We start from the raw sequence: 13,420 nt of genomic DNA, 5'->3' as shown, positions 1-13,420 counted from the left end.
TATATATATATATATATATATATATATATATATATATATATATATATATATATATATATATATATATATATATATATATATATATATATATATATATATATATATATATATATATAAATATATATATATATATATATATATATATATATATATATATATATATATATATATATATATATATATATATATATATATATATATATATATACATATATATATATATATGTATATATATATATATATATATATACATATATATATATATATATATATATATATATATATATATATATATATATATATATATATATATATATATATATATATATATATATATATATATATATATATATATATATATATATTTATATATATATATATGTATATTTATATATATACATATATATATATATACGTATATATATATATATATATATTTATATATATATATATATATATATATATATATATATATATATATATATATATATATATATATATATATATATATATATATATATATATATATATATATATATATATAAATATATGTATATATAAATATATATATATATATATATATATATATATATATATATATATATATATATATATATATATATATATATATATATATATATATATATATATATATATATATACACACACACGAAAGAAAAGCGATCACCCCTCCGTATCAAGTCCAGGGTAATATGTAATAAATATAAGAGTGGAAAAATCAAGTTTATTTATTTGATCCGCCCCTGGGAATCGAGCTCGGGATCTCCAGTACGGTAGCCGAGCATGATGAATAGTGCAATAACTTAAGAATAAAAAGTAATCACTTGCAAAAGACTAATTTTAAGTGTAGTAATTTTTGATATATATATATATATATATATATTTATTAATATTTAATTAATTAATTAATTTTGAATATATATATATATATATATATATATATATTTATTATTATTATTATCATATATTTTTTTTTTTTTTTTTTAAATTATAAAGTTTCACGTCACCACACTCCGTATGCTATGATTTTCGTATAAATACTGTGTTGTATTGCAAAATCTCAAATTCACGAAAGGCGTGTTTTTGAAAAGGGAAAGCTGGGTGCTTTCATAACAGTCAATCATCGTTTTGTACCTAGAGGGCGTGTTATTATGTTACAATATTAAACAGGTAAGAGGGTTCGTGTCAAGACTGATTGGGTACGTGCCCTCGCTTAGCCTAGCTTAGAACCCTTTTCCTTATTTCGTGAAATTACAAAATTCGAGTTTCGGAATTTGCAACGTCAAAGAGAACGTTAAAATAATTATATCGCGCTTTGTGATACGTTTTCTCGTGTGTTGAAAGTTTCATACGAGAAGAAAGGATAAAGTATCTCGCATTGTACCTGCATTAGTATTCTGTTTGAATTTGTTATGATAAAATTTAATCTGCTAATTGATTAAGCTCTTATGTTAAGTTGCTCTTGAAAAAATACTACACGTGAAGTAGGATGTGTCACGCTTTATAGTAAAAAGGTTAATATGCACAAAAAAAAATAGTAATGAGAAGGTATAATTTATTTAAAAAAATTTATATCCCCAATACAAAAGCGAAATACTCAATATTTAAACGTGATTTTTTTACTAAAAATTCCAAAAAAATATTTCCCAATAAAAAATAATTTTTCTTTTTAAATTTCAATAAAAAGCTTTTTCGAATTAAAAAATAGTATGATCATTAAGTCACTTTGAAGATAAGTGAAAACTAACAAACTGTCAGGTCGCTTCCCCATAGGGGTAGGCAAAGAAAATAGATCACCATATAACTTTTTATTTTCAAACATTCCTCGCCATTATCATTATCATTAAGTCACTTTTAAGCTAACTGAGACTTTTAAACTAACAAGCTATCACGCCTCTTCTCCACAGCGGTAGGCAGAGAAAATAAAATGCCACATGACAGCTTTGCGTTCTTTCCCTATATCACATCGTTTGGCCGCTCAATCATTCATTCAAGAGATCAATTACCTACTCTGTTTGTTAAATCTGTTAGTATTTTCAATATTTTGAGTGTGTCCCAATACTTGTTCACAAAATCTAGATTATCGCCAATAAAAGGAGTTATTTTCATATTATTTTTTGACATCTCATCAAAGATGAAGAAGAATATGGAAGTCTGGGTATTACGTAGCGTTTCATCTCACCAATAGATGTCTCAAGTGAAGTTCTAATGATTCAAGAACGTTTCGAAATTGGTTCACATATATAGAACTTCCAAGAATTTGAGATGTGTGGTTGTCAATAATGGGTAGAATTGGTGAATGTTACATGTGTGTAAAGTGATCACTTAAAATAGCCTGTGACGGTCGTCAGCCCCGTAAATGCCCAGACTTCCATATTCTCCTTCATCTTTCATAAGATGTCAAAAATAATACGTTAGTATTTGTTTTTAAAATAATCAAAATAATAATGTAAGAAAAAACAAAATACATATTTAAATACGTCTGTAATTACTGAATTTGAAAGTCTCAAATATTCTTAAATATTACTATGAATTAAATGAGACGTTATGTGAACAACATCTCTGCGATATGTTACGAATTAATGTATTGTATTCAAAAGCATTGTTTTCCATTATCATCTCCCGCTGAAAATTGTCTATATGCACTTCTGTCGAAACACTACGACAAATTTGATATTATCACGAAAGCTTGTAGTAAGGAACGTTTGTAATTATGTCAATGCAAATTGATATCTGAATTTATTGTTTTACAACAAAATGCTCTAACCACTGTACTTAGGTTTCTGTTTAGTAAAATTTCAATAAAACATTTTTATTTCCATTTTATTTTAATTTGATATTACACCGAATACAGATTCGCCTTTTTTTAACTAGCTCATTTGGGTCAACCCTGTACTAAGCAATAAACTAAATAGGTGATTAAAATGTAGACTGTTTTTTCTGTTCCACTATGCAAATATAAAAAAATAGTTATATAATAATTATGTACTTAACAAAAGAGATTTATTTTTCCAAAAATAAGATTTAATGGTTAGCAAAAAGGGGCTTACCTAAAATTTCCATTAATTTTCGTTTGTTACAGCATTTGCGGTTATAAAACTTAAATTTTCCATTGAAAATGAAAGCCTCAACGGAGACCAAAAGCGTTTTCCGAACCGAGATAAACTTTTAAATTAGCAATTCTTGCGAACGCGAAATGTAAATTGTAGATTTAAAAAGCTGAATGTATTATTCTAGCGATCAGCAATTGCAATAAATTGTGATGTCACGTTATTATTATTCCTTGGAAATGAGCTCACTAATTGAGACTCACTAAGATTACTTACTAAGATAAACTATGTTAATTTTATAGCATTTAAAAATTTTATTTGTTTTTTTTTTGTTATATATATTTTTATCACAAAGCAACGATTCATACACATTAAGACAGACATTTTAAATAAATAGAAGGGTTGTATGAGACTAAGAGTCACAACAATTATCCATATTAGTAACATCCATGTACCATACATTTTAATGAATGTATTAATTTTAAATCAAACACAGATTTTTTGAGTCTACTAAGTTGTATTTTATTAACATAAAAAATTAATATTGCGACAGTTGTTTCGCCGAGTTATAGCATTTTCAAACGAATTAAATATTCGTTAAAGAAATACAACATAGTAGACTCAAAAAATCTGTGTTTGATTTCAAATTAATACATAAATCAAAATGGAGTTCTACAAATTAAACGCCAAATCAATAAATACCATACATTTTTTTACCTAATTGTAGTTATAAAATATTTATGTCTATCTCCTCTGTGTTAATTTAAGTGCGTTTGGCTACGGTTTAAGAGATGATGGGTTCGATAACCAGAGGAATATATTTTTAAAGTTACTTTAATTTATATATATTTAACATCACCTCAAATCTAAAGCGCTATCACTTTACGCTTGATTTATTCATTTATAAAGGGCCAAAGTCTATAATATAAACAACAAAATATAAGAGGATAGTATCATACATGAAAATATTCTTTCATTTTGTGAGCATATCGAAGACATTTCGGCTTTAAACTAAAAACCAGAAAAATAAATGTGTAATGAAATGGTTTTTATTACTCGAAATTCATTGTCGAGGTATTGCACTTGATGTATTGGATATATATTTGATATATTCGATAACGACTAAGAAAACTATTTGCATTATAAGGTGTGGATAAAAAGAGAGAGTTTTATTTTAATTTTAAAAGTAATAACCCGCAAAGCGTCTATTTTAGATGCTTGTCTGCGGGTAGGATAGGAAGGATAGGGAAGGCAAACACCCAGACCAATTGAAAATAAATCTTTCTTGAATTCATTTTGCAACTGGCAGGAATTGAACCCCCGACGCAGGTTTCGCAGTCGAGCGTCTACCCAACTACGCCACGGTGTCTGTCATATGGTTATATGAACTAATTTTGTAATTAGTTTCATGCTGCTTATAGGCAAAAATATTATGTCGCTCTTCTCGCTTTAGACTAATATAATTTAAATGTGATTCTCTATTACATAACATTATCCTAAAAAATATTTTCCTTTATGTAGGTACCTAAAACGAAACGATAAATAAAAAGGCAATTGGAATCAAACTATACAAAAAATATATTTCTTTACGTCATACTTTATAATCGAAATTCTCGGAAAACATACAAAATGAATTTTCTCAAATTGAAAATCCTAAAAACGAAAAAAATTCGTCGCTCTTCAAAAATGCGAGTATTAATATAATTTAAAATACTAGTGTGGATTTTTTGAGAGTATACAAAGTTAAGTTGTTTTAATAGATTTATATTATCCACTGACACTTCGTGATGGAATTGCATTTTTAATTTATTATTAGATTAAAACCAATATTTTTAGCTTTTCCACTTTTTTATTTGACCAGCGACCGGGTTTCGTCGTTACCGACATCATCAGACTGGATGACTGGATGACCAGTCTGATGATGTCGGTAACGACGAAACCCGGTCGCTGGTCAAATAAAAAAGTGGAAAAGCTAAAAATATTGGTTTTAATCTAATAATAAATTAAGTTGTTTTGTCTTAAATCCAGCCATTTCTTGGCGTTAAAAGCAATCTTGCTACGTGATTTTAACCAACTTTCAAAGAACCAGCATCTTAATTCGGCATGTACGTGTTTGCTTTTCCGGAAAATTGTCAGAGATAACTGTATCGATTTACGTGAAATTTGTTCGAGTCTGTTTACTGAACTTAAGAAACATAAAAACAATACAAGATTTTTAAATTTCAGTTTTTTCTTTTTTTTCTAAACCTTCATGATCTTCGTCATTACGTACCATGGACGTCTGCACCTTATTCAACTTTGGAAACAAAAATAATTTCCAGAATAAATATGAAGAAATTCAAAATTTATTGCGATTTTAAGAGATTTCTTCATTTTGTTCACCTGCTGAGGTCAAGTTGAAACGTGAACTAAAAATAGGAGAATATTCAAGATCTCAAATGAGGGCAGAAATATCTTTTTATTTAGGCTCGAAATGAGGCTTTCTCAATATACGAGGCGTAATGGGCAGTAAGGCAAGACCTTGGGACGCCCTCTGTATTATATATTTTTATTACGATTCCCTACCAAACAATGATAGTTGTGGGAAAGCAAAAAAGTACACCATTATCTTTTAGTACTGACTGTATTATACATGCTTGGATATCAAATCACAAAGCGAACGTGAACGGCCGACAAGAAATGTAAAAAGAGAAAATTGAGATGTGCCAAATATTAATTAATTTGTTTGTTAATTATATTCCATATCCATTGTAAATTCTATTTATCAACGTGCAACATATAAATTACAAAAAAATATATTTATACTTTGTTTCCAAATTGATACGCAGTTCTGAAAAATTATTATTTTTATTTATTTATTTATCTGACACTGGATTTTTCACCCTACGGATGATATATCAAGATATGTTTTATGGGTGTCTCAATTGATACGAAGCATCTATTACTTTTTATGCAAAGAAAGGTTTGAAATCTTTACAGAGCTTACAACCAGACATTTGGCAAGATTAAGTGATCACTTTTTACACTTGTGAAACTTTTATCATTCTTTTATATTTGAAGCACTAACTTTGTGATCACCCATTTTATAATTTAAAAGCATTTTTGTTTTAAATCACTTTAAAGCGATTTTAAAACAAAGTAACATTTTAATTTTTTGATTATTATACCATTCTGCTCATTATTGACCTTACATATTTCATTACTTTCACAAAAAATTATTTTATAAAATTGTTGCAGGATTCCTTTCGAATGTCAGTAAAAATTTGATGGAGTAGAATTTTGATAGATGGTGCTGCCATCAGTTGAGAATTTGTATAGTTCAAAGACAAATGCCTTAATTTAAAAATAATAGATCTTTCGTCTCAGTCAAGACATATATATTGTTTAAAAGAAATATCTTCACAGCTAGTATTTGAAAGAAACATAAGAAATTCTTTTCAAACACGCTTATTTTCATGTTAAACTTTTATATTATTTTTCAGATATAAATTTCCTTTTTACTGGTGTAAACACGGATCAATAAAATATAAGCGTTCAGCTAAACACTTGATATTCGTGAATAACCATAATCCATTGATTTTTAAAACAGTCAATGCTTCTGTCATATTTCCGAAGTTTTCGTAATTTTTTCGACTTATTCCAATTTCTCGATTTTTCTTTTAAAAAGTTCCAAGTATTTGCTCTATTACATGAATGCTTTCCACTGTTTATAGAATTTAGAAATTCGGGTACCAGGAATTTTTATTGTATTTCGTTTTTCTTTCTTGAACTTTCGCTTCTCAACTTTTAAAGGGGTTTGTTCCAACTATTGTGCCTACAAACGACATTAGCAAACAATACGCCAAGCGTTCTGCGAGGATAATGACATCGCTCGGTGACTTTGTGATCCGTTTCTTTTAGACATTTAACGTATAATGTAAGTTAATCGATAAAGCTATCGATCTGTTTTGCTTTCTTATGTACACCAAGTAGAAAGTATTTACTCTAAGACATCGTCGATTCAGATATGTTTGTTTCGATACAAAACTACGATCGGTTTTCAATAATCGTACTAACTTACGATTATAACGTTAAGCTAAAATCTTTAGCAAGTTATTTAAGCTCACGAATATTTACATAGTTTTAATATTATTCTGGGTTTTATGCCCATATTAATATAGATTTCCATACCCTTCTTCATCTTTGTTGAGGTATCAATACAAACCTAACATACACCTCTTTTGGTCAAAAGAACATTGATTTTTTGCAATTAAGTTATACAACTTGTTTTCATTGTCCTTATAGTCATAGTCATAGAACGTGGAAGAGGCGAAGAATGTTTGCAAGGACAGAGTGGTGTGGCGCTCTATTCTCTCTGCCTACCCCTACGGGGAAGCGGCGTGATGGTTAGTTAGTTAGTTAGTTATAGTCATTTAAAAAAGATATTCATAATGGATAATAGAGATGAATAGATCTGATCGCATCATTCGGCCATGTCGTATTTGATTCCTTATCAAAAACAATATTCTTTCATGTATCTAATTTTATAAATAAGTATTGTGAAATGTGTCCTCGGCACGGAAAAACTCTGTGAGGGCAAGCAATTATTAATTAAATTTTTTATATGTAGGATGGAAATATAAATAAAATAAAAGTATTGATAAAAATGCTTTTTCATCGGTTAATCGCTAATTTTATGAAGACAAACTGATCAGTTTTGCGTACCAGATTTTTGGGTTTTTGCATGAAATATACCATATTTGACACAATACAAATTGATACCAATCATTAGCGGTTACCCATGGATACCTATTCCTCAGAATCGAGTTCGTGGCGTTTCCGTAGATGATCTAACCTCACCTTACCTGACCGCTATAAAGCGGGTCTCGTTTAGAGCGGATTATATTATTTAAGCCCTCGTTTCACGTTGCAGACGAATTCCGAAGCAAGGTTGGCTGCGAAAACGACGTGCTGCAGATGGCGTGCAATCCCCACTCCCGGATCGCAGTGTACTCCGCGAGCTTCGGGCGGACGGAATACGAGAGCATACAGTGTCCACAGCCGCAAGGGGTGCCTGAGGAGAGTAAGTCAATTATGTACTACTACTAGGGGATAACGGGGCTTGTTGTTACAGCAGCTAGATGTTACAGGGGTAAGTTGTTACATCGTAAATAACTCCACTATCGCGAGGTCCTGAGACGTGTGCATCACAAAGTTTACGTAAGTATCATGTCCGCAGGTTCTGACGGAATTTGACCTGTGATGATCGTTTACAACTAAAATGAAACCGATAAAACTGTTTTTTGCCTCAAAGTGACATTCTGACTGACTTTGTGGAATAAATATTCATTAGTTTTTTTTTTTAAATATTTTATATTTATTACCACTCAAATAATGTTAATCATCCAATCCTGCCTCATTAACATAAAAAACTCATCACTTTATTAGTTAACTTATAATCGAAAATAATACTTTCAGGATGATTTTACAAAGTATAAAAAAAATATATTTGTTTTTTTTTGGGAGAAGAATCTGACATGAAAAAATCATATCAGTTATATGATAATTAATATAAAACTGCAAATAGGTACCGTATTGAATTTTTATTTTTTGAGCTGGCTACGGATGGAAGATTTATTACTACTCTAATAATGTTGATCTTCCCACAGCCTGCCTCGTTAGTATATAAAATAAAGTGTTCAAAGTGTATATTAAATTAAAATCGAAGGCTTTATTTTCAGGGCTTTCCTAGTACGTAAAATACGTCCAGAAGATTCTTAAGGCTGGAACTTACCGAACCATTTCGTCATAACGTAGCATTCGCGGCGAGCATCCGAATATCGGATGGAGTCACCGGTCATTATATTTATTTGATGATTATCGTCTTCAGGGTTTATGCACTAATTCTAAAACATTGAAATACATAACAAATTATTACTAGGTTTATAGTTAATTACCTTTCCCTTACGATACCAAAAACTTCCACGCGCTCCGTACACTATATGAAAATGTGATTTAAAAAACGGGAAAAACTCCTAAATGTTGCTTTTATTGAGCATTGCGCAGCGAATACGTCCACTCCGGACTACGACTTGTGAGCTACAAATTGAATCGTACAAAAACAATATAAAGCAGCTACAACTATGAGCATTTCAATGTTTAGAATTAGTACATAAACCCTGAAGATGACAAGGTTCTTGTCGAAACCGATTGGAAAAAGTGTACCATAAAAAAGTGGTTAAAACAAAGTTTTATTATTTTATAAAGTATATAAAATGTGCCACAAGGTATCTGTGAAAAACATTCAAGAAAAAATAAGTGTTTATGTTTGTTTGATGATTGAAGTATGCAAAATATTAAAACAAAAAGTACATATATCAAGTATGTGATGATCCATAATAAGTTGCAAGTACCGTATTAAATTTTTGATGCTGTGCAAGATTTTTCTTTGAGCTCGCCGGGAATGTAAGATTTATTACCACTCTAATAATATTAATCTCCCCGCAGCCTGCCTCGTTAGCTATGCAACGGAGACCGTAATGCAGTTATGTCACGGGAAGCGGCGCTGCGCTCTGTCGGCGGACTCCGCAACCTTCGGCAACCCTTGCAAGCCCGAATCCAGGATGTACCTGAAGGTTGTTTACACGTGTGGTGAGTGTTCCCAACCCCTTTGTTTCATGAATGCCCACTAAATCTGCCACTCTAAGAGCTTTTGCTTTAAAATCGCATCTGTTCCACTTTTCTTGTTTTTAGACGATCGATGCTATCTGAATATTTTCAGTGCATCAAAACCTTTGTTCATTTTGTGGAAATCATGTTTTTAGGCGTTTCCTAGTTTATAAAAATATCATTTATAACATTTTGAGTGTATCCAAATACTTATTGTACATAGTTTTACACGTCTTTTGTTTTGATACTGATTACTTAGAATACGTTTTTTTAAATTATCCTATCCCAATTATTTTGTTCTAATATTTATATTTGTGTTTCTTTTTGTACAGTTCCTCGAAAAGTCCTGAAAGAACGTTACGAAGGTCCTCCAGAAGATGACGAGGTTCCTTTACAGGAAGGACATCCTTCGATAGACTCTGATGATTTCTATGATACAGGTAATGTGTATAAATAACAGTAGTGAATATTTAACTTTTTCAATGTTTTGTACTGACATTTTTTGATAGAACTTAATTTTATATAATGAAATAAAAACTGGATTGTTCTTTCCACATTTATTTTATTTGACAAATGACCGGGTTTCATCATTATAGACATCATCAGACTGGTAAAAGGCTAGACAAAGTTCTATAATATATAACCAATAAAACAATCGTTAAAAGCTATCATTATAAATATTTTTTACTGACAAAATGAATTTAAATTTGAAGGAATTGAAGACATGTATTATAATAATCGCATTTAAGTTATGGTAAGCGTTTAAAGTATGATTTTGTCGGCAACAACAAAACCCGGCCTAGTTCAAGCTGGTCAAACAACGTGGAAAAAACGTAACAGTAGATATTATTCTCTTAACAATTTGTAACTAAAAGAGACAATGAGCTGATGATAAAATATTGTTTTTATAATATTTTCACAAAATTGTTATGAATATATCTTTTTCTATTGCAACATTGTGAATTCTATCAATTTAAGAAATACGAAGAATGTAAATGAATATTTTGTATTTACGGAAAAAGAAAAAATACTTTTTAAATGTATTTTGAACATCTTACGGCGATTTTTTTTTTCATATGATAAACTATAAAAGGTAGGTCGAAAGTATTCAAAGGTTAAAATTTATGGAAATTAAATTTACTTACGTTCCGAACATTTAAATTAGGGCATGAAATAATTTAATTTTTTTATTTTTAAAAAGCTTATTTAAATCTTTTAATGCATAATCCTTTTCACAGATCCCGGTGAAGATAATTGGTACAAAGAATCAGCCGCTATTCCTCCAGCGCCGAAGGTAGCTTCAGGCCCCGCCAAAGGTCCTGAAAATTCATCTTGGGCCCCGGCGGGGCCTCCGGGTCTTGTGGGCCCCTCTGGCATGGGGCCCGAGCCGGACTGGCAAGTTACAAGGGCCCCACATGATACTTCAAGAAGAGGATTCGGAGGTAAGATTTCGACTACAATTATATGAATCTAATTATTTATTCTGACTCTCACAAGTATGTGCCACTTTTTTCTGAAAAAAAAAAGATTTGTATATGGAAGACTTAAGTGGCTATCCTGACTACTATCTGGATGAATTGGTGTAATGGAATAAAGAGGTGATTACATATATATATATATATATATATATATATATATATATATATATATATATATATATATATATATATATATATGTATATATATATATATATATATATATATATATATATATATATATATATATATATATATAAATATATATATATATATATATATATATATTTATATATATATGTATATATATATATATATATATATATATATATATATATATATATATATATATATATATATACATATAAATATATTTATATATTTATATATATATATATATATATATATATATATATATATATATATATATATATATATATATATATAAATATATATATATATATATATATTTATATATATATATATATAAATATATATATATATATATATATATATATATATATATATATATATATATATATATTATATATATATATATATATATATATATATATACATATGTATATAAATATAATACCTAAATATATATAAAAATAAAACAGATTTTATTAAACACATACAGTACCGACTCTCTTAATTGTGACAGTCGGTAAAGCAGATCGCTAAAATCTACCACCAAACGTCGCGCATGTGTCGCACTGAAAAAACAAAAGCAAAATTGTGTTTGGTGAACTGTCATATTACTTGTAATTTTAAAAAGATTATTTTCAAATAATTTTCTGTTGTCGTTTCTTTAAAAACAAAGCATTGTTTATTTTATTATTATACACCCACTAATTTACCAAGAAAAATATTACCACGTTTAAAAATATTACTACGAATGTGTGGAAAATCGTTGTATGATAGAATTTAAAATAAAGATGTCAGAAAGGAATGTAAGGCTGAACTGAAAATAACTGAAAATATAAAGAAAAGTAATTTGTGGAGCAAATGTACTACAAGAGAATGGATAAGAATAAGTACATTTAGCAAATGTGAATGTAAGCGCAGAACGTGAATGGCCAAAATATACTGGGCACGAGCACATTAATCAGAAACTAAAATCTGATGATGTCAAAAATCTACGTAATCGGAGGCCATGTTTGGCTAGATGTGAAGGAAACTAGGAGTGTATGTCAGGATAGAAGGGTGTGGCGTTTCATCCTTTCTGCCTTCAGTGAAACGGTGTGATGTTAGTAGTAGTAATTGTCATATTTACTTTAATTTTTGACTATGTAACACCACGTTTTTTTATTTGCATCTTGGAGGGATACATTTAATAATGAACGAATGTACGAGTAATAAATAACGACCTATCTGCAATTCCGTACCTTTCCATCTTACTTAGCTGAGATCGGAAGTTCTCTTGGTATCTCCTTAATTTAACACACGTTTAAGTTTAAACTGCACTTGGAGCTAAGCCTAGATTATGTTGTTGTCTCGTTATCTTTAATCCTCCCATTAATTAAGTAACTTCTCGAGGATAAACGGCGTGTAACAACGTAAAGAGGATTGTTTATTACTTATTTATTTTTATTTCATCATACACGTAATTATAAAATACAAATTACCCCGTACCAAGGGGATATTTTAAAAGCACTGTTCAAAAAATGTCGAACTTGGATTCTTAATAACTACATATATGTCCACTTTATCCATACTATAATGTTTAATTATTTTAAATTTATATTCAAACGTATTTTGTATATTAAAAACATTGTTAACTTTGTGGTTTGGTAATATAATACTCTCTTTACCATTCACCGTTCACTTTGTGTATTAAAGTGGTATTACACAATGTTAACTTTGAATGATAAGGAGAGTGTTATATTCAAACGTTTTCATTTACTTATAATTTTGTTTTGGCTCTAAGTATTTAAATTGTTTAAATGATATGAAACCTCTACCTTCATCACTCTTGCGTCTAGTTTTGCGTAATCATTGGTGTATTTTTAAAAGAAGTGATTTTATTTCTTTGAATTATTGTCTTAGCTTAGGAAATGAAATAGTTGTTTCAAACATGTTTCAAAAAGCGTCAAACCTGGACTCTTTATAACTTTGTGTCTACTTTATCCCTACTTTATGTATATTTTTGCAATAATTTGATTTAAAGTCATATGTTTTTTTCTTCTTACAAACACTGTTTTAAGAAAAATTGCGTTCGG

General features: G+C 29.0%; 1 protein-coding gene across 2 annotated transcripts in view; it reads left to right on the top strand.

Annotated features, from left to right (window-relative positions):
• LOC148301610 (uncharacterized) overlaps positions 1-13,420 on the top strand; it is a 195,829-nt gene that overhangs the window by 163,414 nt on the left and 18,995 nt on the right. For both annotated transcript variants that reach the window (XM_088272995.1, XM_088272994.1), the window contains exons 5-8: positions 7,984-8,133; positions 9,558-9,701; positions 10,052-10,159; positions 10,958-11,161. In XM_088272995.1, coding sequence (XP_088129121.1) covers positions 7,984-8,133; positions 9,558-9,701; positions 10,052-10,159; positions 10,958-11,161 — 606 coding nt within the window. The remainder of the gene's footprint in view (positions 1-7,983; positions 8,134-9,557; positions 9,702-10,051; positions 10,160-10,957; positions 11,162-13,420) is intronic.

Source organism: Brachycentrus maculatus, unplaced genomic scaffold (genome assembly GCF_059751285.1).
Source record: "Brachycentrus maculatus isolate JH-2025_06_01 unplaced genomic scaffold, ASM5975128v1 h1tg000535l, whole genome shotgun sequence".
NCBI lineage: Eukaryota > Metazoa > Arthropoda > Insecta > Trichoptera > Brachycentridae > Brachycentrus > Brachycentrus maculatus.
Note: the sequence above shows the minus strand (reverse complement) of the source record. Positions and strands in the feature narration are given on the sequence as shown.